Source organism: Talpa europaea (assembly GCF_964194135.1).
Source record: "Talpa europaea genome assembly, chromosome: 7".
Taxonomy (NCBI): domain Eukaryota; kingdom Metazoa; phylum Chordata; class Mammalia; order Eulipotyphla; family Talpidae; genus Talpa; species Talpa europaea.
Genome location: NC_140074.1, coordinates 81,655,689 through 81,668,873, shown reverse-complemented (window position 1 = coordinate 81,668,873; position 13,185 = coordinate 81,655,689). Strand labels below are relative to the sequence as shown.

General features: G+C 38.3%; 1 protein-coding gene across 2 annotated transcripts in view; it reads right to left on the bottom strand.

Moving 5' to 3' along the window:
• Nucleotides 1-4,284: 4,284 nt before the first annotated feature.
• Nucleotides 4,285-13,185, bottom strand: part of CRLF3 (cytokine receptor like factor 3) — a gene marked incomplete at both ends in the record, with an annotated part of 40,199 nt that continues 31,298 nt past the window's right edge. Inside the window, 2 exons of one of the 2 annotated variants that reach the window (XM_084237344.1) lie at nucleotides 4,285-4,541; nucleotides 5,884-5,998. In XM_084237344.1, coding sequence (XP_084093470.1) covers nucleotides 4,285-4,541; nucleotides 5,884-5,998 — 372 coding nt within the window. The remainder of the gene's footprint in view (nucleotides 4,542-5,883; nucleotides 5,999-13,185) is intronic. The other variant, XM_084237345.1, reaches the window with a different exon arrangement.

The following is a 13,185-nucleotide window of genomic DNA, read 5'->3' as shown; positions in this document are numbered from 1 at the left end:
CCTTTATCATTAGTGTTGGGTGCAAAAATGTTCTCCCAGTTGGTGGGGTTTCTCTTTGTTTTTGTTATTGTCTCTTTTGCTGTGCAAAAGCTCTTTAATTTGATATAGTCCCAGCTGTTTATCTTTGCCTTCACTATCACTGCTTTGGGTGATGTGTCTGTAAAGATGTCTTTGATGTGCAAATCACGTAGTGTTTCGCCTATATTTCCTTCTATATATTTTATGGTTTCAGGTCTTATGTCTAGTTCTTTAATCCATTTTGAGTTGATTTTTGTGTATGGTGTGAGGTGGTGGTCAAGCTTCATTCTTTTGCATGTAGCGACCCAGTTTTCCCAGCACCATTTATTGAACAAACTTTCTTTGCTCCAATGCATATTCTTTGCTCCTTTGTCAAAGATTAGTTGACCATAAATCTGTGGGTTTATTTCTGGATTTTCTATTCGATTCCATTGGTCTGTATGTCTGTTCTTGTTCCAATACCATGCAGTTTTGATGATTATGGCTTTGTAGTATAGTTTGAAGTCTGGGAGTCTGATGCCTCCATTCCCTTCTTTTTTTTTCAGGAGAGCTTTGGCTATTCGGGGTTTTTTGTGATTCCATATGAATTTCATCAATAATTGTTCTATTTCTTTGAAGAATGACATTGAAATTTTGATTGGAATAGCATTAAATCTGTATATTGCTTTTGGAAGGATGGCCATTTTAATAATGTTTATTCTTCCAATCCATGAGCAGGGGATGTCTCTCCATTTCTTTGTATCTTCTTCTATTTCTTTTAACAGTGTTTTATAGTTTTCTTTGTATAGGTCCTTTACCTCTTTTGTTAGATTTATTCCCAAATATTTGATTTTTTTTGTTTCAATAACAAAAGGGATGGTCTTTTTGATTTCTTCTTCTTCAGATTTATTGTTTGTGTATAGGAAGGCTACTGACTTTTGCGTGTTGATTTTGTATCCTGCCACTTTACTGAACTGATTGATGAGTTGAATTAGCTTTTCTGTGGAGTTTTTGGGGTTCTCTATGTATAATATCATATCGTCTGCAAATAGTGATAGTTTGACTTCTTCTTTTCCTATTTGGATTCCTTGGATGTCTTTCTCTTGTCTTATTGCCCTGGCTAGGACTTCCAGTATTATATTGAAAAGCAATGGTGAGAGTGGACATCCTTGTCTTGTTCCAGATCTTAATGGAATTGCTTTCAGCTTTTCACCATTGAGAATGATACTGGCTGTTGGCTTGTCATAGATGGCCTTTATGATGTTGAGGTATGTTCCTTGTATCCCAAGAATTTCAAGGGCTTTTATCATGAATGGGTGTTGCACTTTGTCGAAAGCTTTCTCAGCATCTATTGATATTATCATATGGTTTTTATATTTCTTTTTGTTGATGTGTTGGATAACGTTGATTGATTTTCGGATGTTAAACCATCCTTGTGCCCCTGGAATGAATCCAACTTGGTCGTGGTGAATTATCTTATGGATACATTGTTGGATTCTGATAGCTAAAATTTTATTGAGGATTTTTGCATCAGTGTTCATTAGGGAGATTGGCCTGTAGTTTTCCTTTTTTGTGTTGTCCTTGTTTGGTTTTGGTATTAGTGTAATGTTGGCTTCATAGAACGTGTTTGGGAGAACTGAGATTTATTTTTTATTTATTTATTTATTTATTTATTTAAGCACTGGGTACAGTCAGAAGCGCGGGAGGGTGAGAGAATTCACCAGAGCCAGAGCGGGGAGCAGAGCAGGCAGAAGGACCGAGGTACACTGCTGAGGGGAGCAGCGGGCGGCAGGAGAGGTCTGCACGCCATGTGGGACCCTCCTCCGGTGGCCGGGGAGCAGCCGGGGATCGAACCGGCGCTGCAGAGGCTGCGGGCAGCTTCGCAACCCAGCGCTCAACCGCTGCGCCACCGGGGAGGCCCAATAAATAAATCTTTAAAAAAAAAAAAAAAAGGAAATCATCAGTGGATCATGATGAAGGTCTTCTTTCTTTTTTTTTAAAAGATTTATTTATTTATTTATGCTTACAGGAGGTGGGGTACAGGCTTTCGAGTGAAACAGATCTGGGCTACAGTCCTCACTAGACCAGTCACTAGTCATGACCCTAGAAAAATTAGTTTACATCTCTTGAGTCTAAATTTATTCATCTGTAAAGTAGAAATAATAACACCAGTTTAAATGAATTAAATAATGAATGTACTTTGACAATATAGCATTGTACCTGGCACATAGTAGGAGCCCAATAAATATCAATTCTTGTCATACTGACACCTAAATTCTCTTGTCACTCCAAACACATGAGTTTTGGAGTACTAGCTTATTTTATCTGTTTAAACACAATGAGTTGTGGGCCTCTCTGGTGATGCAAGGGGTTAAGCACAGCACTATGAAGCTATCCTGCAGACTCTGCAGCATGAATTCAATCCCTGGCCAGCCAGGGAGCTACCCACATGGCACAGCAGACCTCTCCTGTCTTGCCCGCTGCTCCCCTCAGCAGTGTATTTCAGTCAGTCTGCCACTTCTGTTCCCCATTCTGTCTCTGGTGAATCCTTTCACCCCCCTGCACCTTTGGGCTGTACCCCAGTTCTTGTATGCATAAATAAATAAATCTTTAAAAAATAATAAAATAAATAGGATAAGTTGAGTTTAAACAAAATCTTCAGTTCATCATTCATGAAAAAAAATGAGTATTTAAATAAACTTCAGAGTTCAAAATATTACAAATCCATTCCTCTCTAGAATTAAATGAGACTTGTCACTTCTGTGAAAAGGCATATTCTAAAGGTATAAATTTAAGATGTCATCCTCCTATGGAGAATAAGAAATAAGACTGTTAATAAATATTTGGTGAATGAAGGGAATGAGATGAAAATGTTCTAGGGAAAGTAAATCATCTACATTCAAATCAACATTTATTGTGTACCTGTTATATGTCAAACACACAGGCTATAAGAAAGTATAATTTACTTCTTACAAGTTATAATGTCTGAATTAAAATGAGTAGATCTACAAGAAATCCTTTCTGTCTCTATTTAAAAGATTAAAGTAGGATTAGTCTAACCTCATGGAAAAAAACAAAATACACACACTTCACTTTTCAGCTTTTTATTTTGTTTCAGATAGGGGTAGACAGGGCACCTACATTCTAGCACATCAACACAATCAACAAGTGAAAGACATCTACTTTAAAAAAAAAAAAAGGACACCTACTGAAAAGAGAAGAAAGTCAGGATTGTCTAACAGGGAATTTGAACCCCCAAATAAATTATTTTACAAAAATATCCAACTTGCTTTTCCACTTTTCGACTAGTAAAAATGAAAAAGAAATTCACATTAGGAAAAAAAAAAATCTGTAGGCTGGTATAGCAAGTTAAGATGATCATTTTCACATACTCAGTAAGGCCTTCCTTCAAATAAATATTTTAAACAAATTTATTTCCCAAAAATAGGTCAAGTATTCACCCTATATTTGTTTGGTCCACCAAGAGACCATTTATAAAACATATATTAAACTGGACTGCAGCTCATACCCTATGAAGAGCAATGTGCATATCACTGAGGCAGGATATGCACATGTGCATATTACATACAAGTGCAGTGGTTAACACTGTTGCACATACTACTTCCGGAAGTAGTTTTACCCTGTAAAAATACTCTAGCTATTGTGAATTGAATTGCAAGAACAGAAAGTACTTTGCCTATTGTAGACATTTGTTCAGTAATTTTTAAAAATGCCAAAATTATGTTTTGAGATTTAAAGATTACTGAACATGAGATAAAAATCCAACACTGTTTACAAATACCTGAATACAGAGAGCATATACCACACTCAATGCGGAGATCAAATAAGTCAATGTATATTACAGAACTCTGGCTTCTATCTGGTCTATTCCTGTTATTTTATTCTAAAGTCTTACATGGCTTTTTCCTTAATAGATGGAGATTTATTTAATAAAATACTACTATGTTTTTAGTCCTAATAAGTTTAAAAAGGGTATAAGCCTTACAATAGTTTTTCACACTTTTAAAGTCAAATTGTTTTGTATTGTAATGTCGTGTTTCAATTAATTTATGCTAAAAGAAAAAATAGACAATTTATGGTTTTGTCCACAATATTCAAGCCTCTTATTATTATAATATTTAAAAATAAATCTAGTAAGCATATTCCATTTCTGATGGCGTAACTGAGAGATGAATTTCATGATTTTTAAATCAATTACAACTAAACTGGGTGGAGGAGAGCTAAACAAAAACCCTACAAACTAGAGCCAGCCAGCCAGCCAAAAATTTAGAACACCAACACTTTCCATCCAGGATAGAAAAATGAGCATCCAAAGTAAAGAGAACCACAAGATTGATCTAACAACCAATCAAAAACCACTTCTCTGTTACTTGAGCTAATAGTTACTCGAAGTTTGAAGTTTCCGCCTTCATTATTATTGGTGGATCCGAGGGTAACAGCTTCAATGTCAAATGTGACAGTGGATCCAGAAGTAACTGCAGGCAACTGATTAGTCATCTCTTTTCCATTCACAAAAACTGCACCTAAGATGTTAAGGTCAAGAGTCATTTACATGGGTGCGATAAACAAGAATTGAAAAGATTCTTCATCATCAATAACACAGCTAACTTCCCAACTCAGATAAAGAAAACATTTTGGAATGCCAACTGGTCAAAGATAATACACGTAATTAATTGTTAATTAATCTCTGATCCTAAACCAGGAGAAAAAGTTAAGACTTTAGTCAAGACTTTAGAGTCATGGTACAGCATTCTTTTATTATTTATTTATTTATTTTTAAAAGATTTATTTATTTATGCATACAAGAGCTGGGGTACAGGCCAAAGAAGCAGAGGGTAAGAGGACTCACCAGAGACAGAGTGGGGAACAGAACAGGCAGACTGACTGAAATACACTGCTGAGGGGAGCAGCAGGCAAGACAGGAGAGGTTTGCCTCGCCATATGGGTTGCTCTCTGGCCGGCCAGGAATCGAACTCTTGCTGCAGCGGCTGCGGATTGTTTCATAGTGCGGTGCCTAAAAACCCTTGTGCCACCAGGGAGGCCCTCCAGCGTTTTTTAGAATAGACTTATACAGTCTGAATTTTTGATATGGAGAACATCAAATGAAACTTGACTCCATTACAAAATCACGTTTTGTGGAACAGCAAAATTGTTCAACATGGAACAAATATGAATCTTCCAAAATATTATACCTCTTGGCAGTGATTTTTAAAAGTGTGCACACTGGGCCTCCCCGGTGGCACAGCGAGTTGAGCACAGCACTGTGAAGCTGTACGTAGCCTCTACAGCATGGGTTCAATTCCCATCCGGCCAGGGAGATACCCACACGGCGTGGCGGACCTCTCCTGTCTCGCCTGCTGCTCCCCTCAGCAGTGTATTTGGTCCGTCTGCCTGTTCTGCTCCCTGCTCTGTCTCTGGTGAATCCTCTCGCCCTCCTGCGCCTCTGACCTGTACCCCACTTCTTGTATAAAAATAAATAAATCTTAAAAAAAAAAGTGTGCATACTGCAGAATAGTAGATAATCTACGCTGAATTCAGATGCTCTAGGGAACACAGAATTTGCAACTGTCTATTGCAAATTCCAATTCAATCATCTCCAAGTTATGAGAGTTTAAGCCAGTTGCTCAGTTTTTATCACTTATAAGATGTATAAAATGCTATTCCCCTTTCATAAATTTGTTAAAAGGATTAAATGATGTATTATTTGTGAAGGATGTAGAACAATGCCTGGTGCATAGTACCACATGAACATGGCATTAAGACCTCACCACCTCTCTGGCTACAATGTGTAATAATGGAACGGATTCATGTCTTACTATAGTAATTCATATATTTCACAGAGAATAACAGTTTTTTATCTCTTACCATTTGTACTAATGCATACTGCTTGATCCCGCTGCAGAGAGTCACATCCATTCTGTTTCTCTGCACAGACTCCTATACTGTCTCTTCTGTCTGCTTGTCCCACAGTTTCAACTCTGTAAATGAAGTAGGAAGGTCATTTAATCATTTTTTGTTAAGATGGTATCTAACAGTTACTAAGCTTGGAAAGAACAATTTGATTACAATTGCTCTGTTCTAAATAATGAGAACTAATGATTACAAACACAACACCTATTATTATAAAATATTCTATATTTAATCTTACATATAAATAATTTCATTCAATTCACCATAACAACACATGAGGTAGGTGGGATTATTATCATACCCATTTTATACATGAAGAAATTGAGGCACAAAAGAAAAAGCAAGTTTTTTTTAAAGGGAAAATAACCTGATCCTGGTCACCTAAGAGATGGAACTTGGATATGAACTTGGGCATTTGACTATAGAAACTATACTAACCTATTAATAGCTATGGTAGTACATTGCTATTTTACATTCTGCTTTAGAGACATATAAAACCTGTCAGATTTGCCATTATAATGAATGTAATTATTTTTGTTATCACCTAAACCTTTATTATGAGAGTCTATGCAATGATTTGAGTAATTTTTATTAAGTCTCTAAAAAGAGACACTATAGGGCCTCCCTGGTGGCGCAAGGGAGTAAGATGCAATGTATGAAGCTGTCTGCAGCCTCTGCAGCACAAGTTCGATCCCCCGGACGGCCAGAGAGCAACCCACATGGCACAACCGACCTCTCCTGACTCGCCTGCTGCTCCCCTCAGCAGTGTATTTCAGTCAGTGCCTGTTCTGTTCCCCGCTCTCTCTAGTGAATCCTCTCACCCTCCACACGTCTGGCCTGTACCCCAGCTCTTCTATGCATAAATAAATAAATCTTTTAAAAAAAGAGACACTATAGAATGTTTTTAAAGAGCAATATGGGTCTCCCTGGTGGTGCAAGGGGTTAAGACACAACCTATGAAGCTATCCGCAGCCACTGTTTGAACCCTGGCCAGGGAGCAACCCACATGGCACAGCAGACCTCTCCTGTCTTTACCACTGCTCCCTTCAGCAGTGTATTTCAATTGATCTGCCTGTTCTGTTCCCCACTCTATCTCTGGTGAATCTTCTCAACCCCCGCACCTCTGGCCTATACCCCAGTTCTTGTATGCATAAATGAATAAATCTTTAAAAAAATTAAAAATAGAGTAATATGATTATGAACATAATGTTCTTGAGTAACCTCATATGTGGAAAGTTTAAGCATTTCCTTTGTGTTTTAGCCTCAAATTAAACATCATCATGTACTCTAGAAACAGGAAATTTATATTTAATGGTCAACCTCTAACCCTACTGCTGTTAATAGGGCAGCCCCGATATTGAACGGGTTGCCTGGCTGTGGGTCCTCACCCATGTGCTTAAAAGGGACTTATTAATACTCCACTACAGGCACACACAAAAGGTTAATAAAAGGCTTATTTACAAGGGAAAAGGAAATAAAGAAAATGTATAACTCAGGGAGAAAATAGGGAAATAAAGTCTTTAATGCATCCTACCCGATCCGCCGACCTGGAAACCCAAAGGCACTCTTAGCGCTGGCCGGATGCTGCGAGCTGGCGGAGAGCCAAAATGGGGGGAAAACCCCTCCAAAGCCCACATGTCTGGCTTTATATCAACCTGGCTACTTAACCCCACCCTCAGCTCCCAGCCACCTTCCCTTTGGTGGTGATGGGATTTGGAGTTCCCAGTGTCTTTGTCTTTGGCCTGGAGTCGGGGTGGAGTCCACAAAGCCTGTATGGAATTAGCTTTAGGACATCCTTTTCCCCCCTAACACTACTAGCCTCCTCTTTTTTTCTATTACAGAAAGCCTGACTTTGCAAGGAAGGAAAAAAAAAATATGATGTAGCCTTAGCAAGGAAAGATGGGGTTATTTATACTAAATGTGGCCATAAATGTCTTTTGTTGGAAAGCAACAAACATGCAGGATTATAATAAATATGTAGGTGGGTTTCTAATGTCATTTCACTTGTAAACTAGCAGCCTAAAAAAAGCATGGAGAAGAGAAAATGACATCAGCAATATGGCAGAATAGCAAGTTCAGTCATTGTATCTCGACTGAAACAACACTTTAACAATGATATATGAACCAAAATATCTATGGGATTTCTGGAATTCAGCGAAGAATTTGTAGCATCTCAGGGGAACACAAAGGTTTACACCTGCGTTAAAATGGCTAAGAGCAGCAATTTCACTATACCCATGTCAGCCTCTCTCGAAGCTACCACAGTTCAGTGAGGCAAAAACATCCCAGTTTCTGACTTAACCTTTGGGAGGGTGACAGGGAAATAGAGCAAACATCCAGCATTTCATCTCTTTGGAGGACTGCCCAAGGGATTGGTTTTAGTTGTGCTTTAGTTAGAACACTGAGAGAATTAGCCTAGTTTAGGTGCCTGAATGCTGCCGAGACCAAAGAATAGTCAGGGACAGCATCCTGCAGCCAGCATGACTCAACATGTTTGGGAAGGGGCACATAATTTAAGGTTCCTCCCTCAGGAGGGAGAAGAGTAGAATGTGCTTCTGGTGTTCTGGTTCTTCACCTTTTGCTCAAGAGAATGATATCTGTCTCCCTTGATGTGGGCTATTGATAAGGAGCCAGAATATTTGGTTGCCTGGCAGCCATTGAGTACAAAAAAAAAGACAACAGCTTGCGGCTTAAGTACCAGAGAACTGCTGATGCCACAAATAGGCACCAAAGGGCGCAAGAGAACACAAGGTTCTGAAAAAACAGCAATGTACCCTGATGAGAAATTACACACACCAGTCCAGGGAAGATAAATCCCTCCCCTTTGCCAGGAAGGTTTCAACTCAGATTCCATACTTAGCTCATTTAGCTCATTTTTCGAAGTAAGGACTTCAAACTGTGTTTTCAAATGCTTGGATCCCATCACAAAACTATGAAGAAACAGCAAGATAAGACCCAAACAGAAAATGGAATAGAACCCCAGAAAATTATCCTAATGAAATGGAGTCAAATAATTCAAAATGATCATCAAAGATATTTTATGAGCGTAAGAAAATGAAGTATGAAAAAAATGAGAATACCAACAAAGAGGGAAAACACAAAAACTAAACATAAATTTGGAGGCTAAAGAATACAATAACTACTGAAAATTTTGAGAAGAATTTGATATCACACTTAAGCAGAAGAAACAAAATTCAAAGACAAATGATTTGAAATTATCCAATCAGGATCAAAAGGAAAAAAAAGAATGAAGAAGAGTGAAGAAAGCCTGAGGTTTATGGAAGAATAGAACAAGAAAAGGGAAAAGTGTTTATTTAAAGAAATACTGGGTATAAATTTCCAAAGTCCAGGGAAGGAAATGGACATGCAGATTCAAGAAGCCCAAAGACCCCAAACCAGCCTGAATCCAAGAAATTCACACTGAAACACATAAGAAATCAACTTGTCAAAAATCAAAGTGTAAGAATTTTTAAAGCCTCCAAGATAAACACAACTTTTTACATACAATTTTCTAAGCAGAAAGCTTGCAGGTAAGAAAGGAAAGGGATGCTATATTTAAGGAGCTAAGTGAAAAAAAACAAAAACAAAACCCTGCCAACCAAGAACACAATATGTAAGTCTGTCCTTAAAAAAATTTAGGAAAAACCACATTCCCACATAAGTAAAAGATCAAACATTTATTGATGTCTGAATTAAGAGAATTCCAGTAATGGGCTGTAACTCATTGGGGAAAAAAGAAAAGAACCCATGAGTTCATACTGATATAAAGAAAAAACTTTCTTATATATTAAAATGCAGACTAATAAATGTAAAAGGAATGACGGAATTAGAAAAATCACCACTTGACAACTATCACAGTAATAACCAATTCAGTCACCACCACCAATGAATGGTAAACAAGTGACAGATCAATAACAGGATACATGAACTCAAACAATCTCCTCACAAGATACTTAGTCAAGTGGAGAAACCTGACAAATAACACCTGAGCCATGACTTAAAAATCAAGTTAACAGCATGAGTAACACGACAAACTGATATCAAGTGGCTCCTGACAGGACACACTGAGGAAAATACAATATTACTCATAATCTTGTCAAAAACACATAACCTAAGTACAATCATTAGGAAATATCAAACAGCTCCAAAGTGAAGGATTATCTATGAAGCCATCAATCATAAATGTTAAAAGACAGAAAAACTGTTCCAGATTGAGAGAATAAAGACACGTGACAACTGAACATGACACATGATCCAAGATTTTCTTTCTATAAATAAGATTAATTGCAACAACTAAATTTGACAATAGTTCAGGAAATAGCATCACATCAATGTAATTTTCTAATTTGGATAATCTCTTTTTTTTTTTTTTCACAGATTTATTTATTTATTTATACAAGAACCGGGCCATAGGCCAGAGGCATGGGAGGGTGAGAGAATTCACCAGAGAGAGAGTGGGAAACAGAACGGGCAGACTGATCGAAATATACTACTGAGGGCAACAGTGGGCGAGACAGGAGAGGTCTGCTGCGCCATGTGGGACCCTTGCCGGCTGGCCAGGATCGAACCAGCACTGCAGAGGCTGCGGACAGCTTCACAGTGTGCATTCAACCGCCTGTGCCACCAGGGGAGGCCCCTCTATTTGTTTTTATGAAATACTAACTGGAAAGATTTGGGGAAAGAGTAAAGAGAAATGATGATACAAATATAGTACGGGGGATTCTGAGTGAGAGTTTTGGGGGATTCTTTCTACAACTGTTGCAACTTTTCTGTAAAAAATACACAAGGTAAGCTATGGAGAAATATCTATGTAGATGGGGATCTGAGGGACACAATGTACCAGAATTTTCCCTGCAGTATTCCTAATGTTTTATTTCTCTAAAAGTAAAAAACATACTAATATTGGGCCTCCCCGGTGGCGCAGCGGTTGAGCGCTGGGTTGCAAAGCTGCCCGCGGCCTCTGTGGTGCCGGTTCGATCCCCGGCTGCTCCCCAGCCACCAGAGGAGGGTCCCACATGGCGTGCAGACCTCTCCTGCCGCCCACTGCTCCCCTCAGCAGTGTACTTCAGTCCTTCTGCCTGCTCTGCTCCCCGCTCTGGCTCTGGTGAATTCTCTCACCCTCCCGCGCTTCTGACTGTACCCAGTGCATGTATAAACAAATAAATAAATAAATAAAACTTAAAAAAAAAAAAACATACTAATTTTATTAATTCTGGATAGGAGATGTATGTTATAGTATTGCATAATGAAGAATCTAGCTTGCCCTGGAGGTAATCTCTAAACTACTAGAATCTCCCAAATGATAGGAGTATCTGGTGGATCCTTTAGACCACACCTGAGAGTTTATAATAAGGTGACTAATGGCAGGCCCTAGATAGTTTGTTATAATATGATAACGTAGGAAGGAGCTGGTCACTCCAGTAAGACCAATCATGTGCTTAAAGCATTGCAGTTTGGAGCCAAACAGTACCACTGGCCCAACCTTCCAGGATAGTGGGGGAGGCGGACAGTGTGTCGAGTGGAGAATGATAATTATGATTCTATAATAAAACCCCAGTAAAAACTCTGGATATCGAAGCTCAAGTGAACATCCCTGGTTGTCAATACTCTTAGTATTGTCGTGCTTTAATGCCAGGAGGGCTATGTGTCTCTGAAAGCAACAGAAGCTTCATGTTTGGAATCCTCCCAGACTTCACTCTAATAAGTCTCCCTTAGGTGGCAGGTTCTGATTTATCCTTTTGCATTAACAAAACTATAAGTATAGCACTTTCCTAAGTTCTATGAGTCATGCTAGAGAATTACAGAGCCTGAGAACAACTGGGGGGAATCACCAAATTTGTAGCCATTTGAGCATTAGAAGTGAGGATGGGCCCTGCAGACCCCTGAACTGTGGTTGGTATCTGAAGTGATGGCAATAGTTTAGAGGACTGTGCTCTCAACCTTGAGTTTGGTCAACACACTACAATTATATATTTTTCATTAATTAAACATTTACATTGTATAATGAATTCAAATATAATTTCCTGAAATTAACTAAAAGTACGAAAACATTTTAGAAGTTCCCTCAAAGCACTGAGAAAAAAATCCTGGGAAGAAATTAAAAAAAAAACAAAACTACTACCTACTGGAATAACTCATAAAATAGTTCATAAAAGCATCCTACACCAAAACAATAGTTGATAAATAAGCAATGCAAAACGGCTTATACAAGTTGCTCTGTGATGCAAGGGGTTAAGTCTCAGCATTATGAAGCTATCAGCAACCACTGCAGCACGAGTCCATCCCCATCCATGGAGCTGACCCACATGGTACAGCAGACCTCTCCCGTCTTGCCCGCTGCTCCCCTCAGTAGTGTATTTCAGTTAATTCGCCTGTTCTGCTCCCCACTCTGTCTCTGGTGAATCCTCTCACCTTCTATACCTCTGGCCTACACCCTAGCTCTTGTATGCATAAATAAATAAAATAAATCTTAAAAAAAAAAAGTTGCTCTGAACACAGAATGAACCAGGAACAAAAAACAGCTATTATGCCTGAGACATAGAATTCTTTTCATGGTTCACTAAGAAGAACTTCTAAGAAATAGAAGAGAAGCTTAAAATCTTTGAATTTTTAAACTAACAGAGAAGTTATATATATATATATATATATATATTATGTCCTAAAAAATTACTCATATACAAGTTGTTCTCACATATAAGCAAGTCCTGTAAGAAATGCTCTGATAAACCATATAAAACACAAAAACTTACAAAAAATAAAAATGACAATACAAAATAATTCATGGTAGGGCTACCGTGACCTCCTCCAGTACACTTAAAATTGATATATAATTAATAAAGAAATTATGCACAAGTTAGCATGACTGAATCCATTGAATAAAATAGAAAGTTTTGAATGACAAATGTTCTGAGAATGAATATAGTCCAAAAAGAGGAGGAATTTCAATATTAAGAAAGCTAACTTATTTCTATTACCCTGCACTTCAGCTAACTTGGATTGGATTTAAGTGGCATAGTCTCATTATTATACAGCCTCAAACTCCCTTCTTCCCACAGGAATAAAGATTAAGAAATTCAGCTGTCTGAGACTACCAAAGGGAGAGGGGGAGGGTGGGGCAAGCACAAATTGGGAAGGGAGCACAACGGACTGTGGGGACAGACTGTGGGTGCTCTGGTGGTGGGTGTGGGGTAGCAATAACACCCGAAGAGGGCGATCCTATACCTTTACAACACAAACAATGTAAGCTGTGGTTACCTC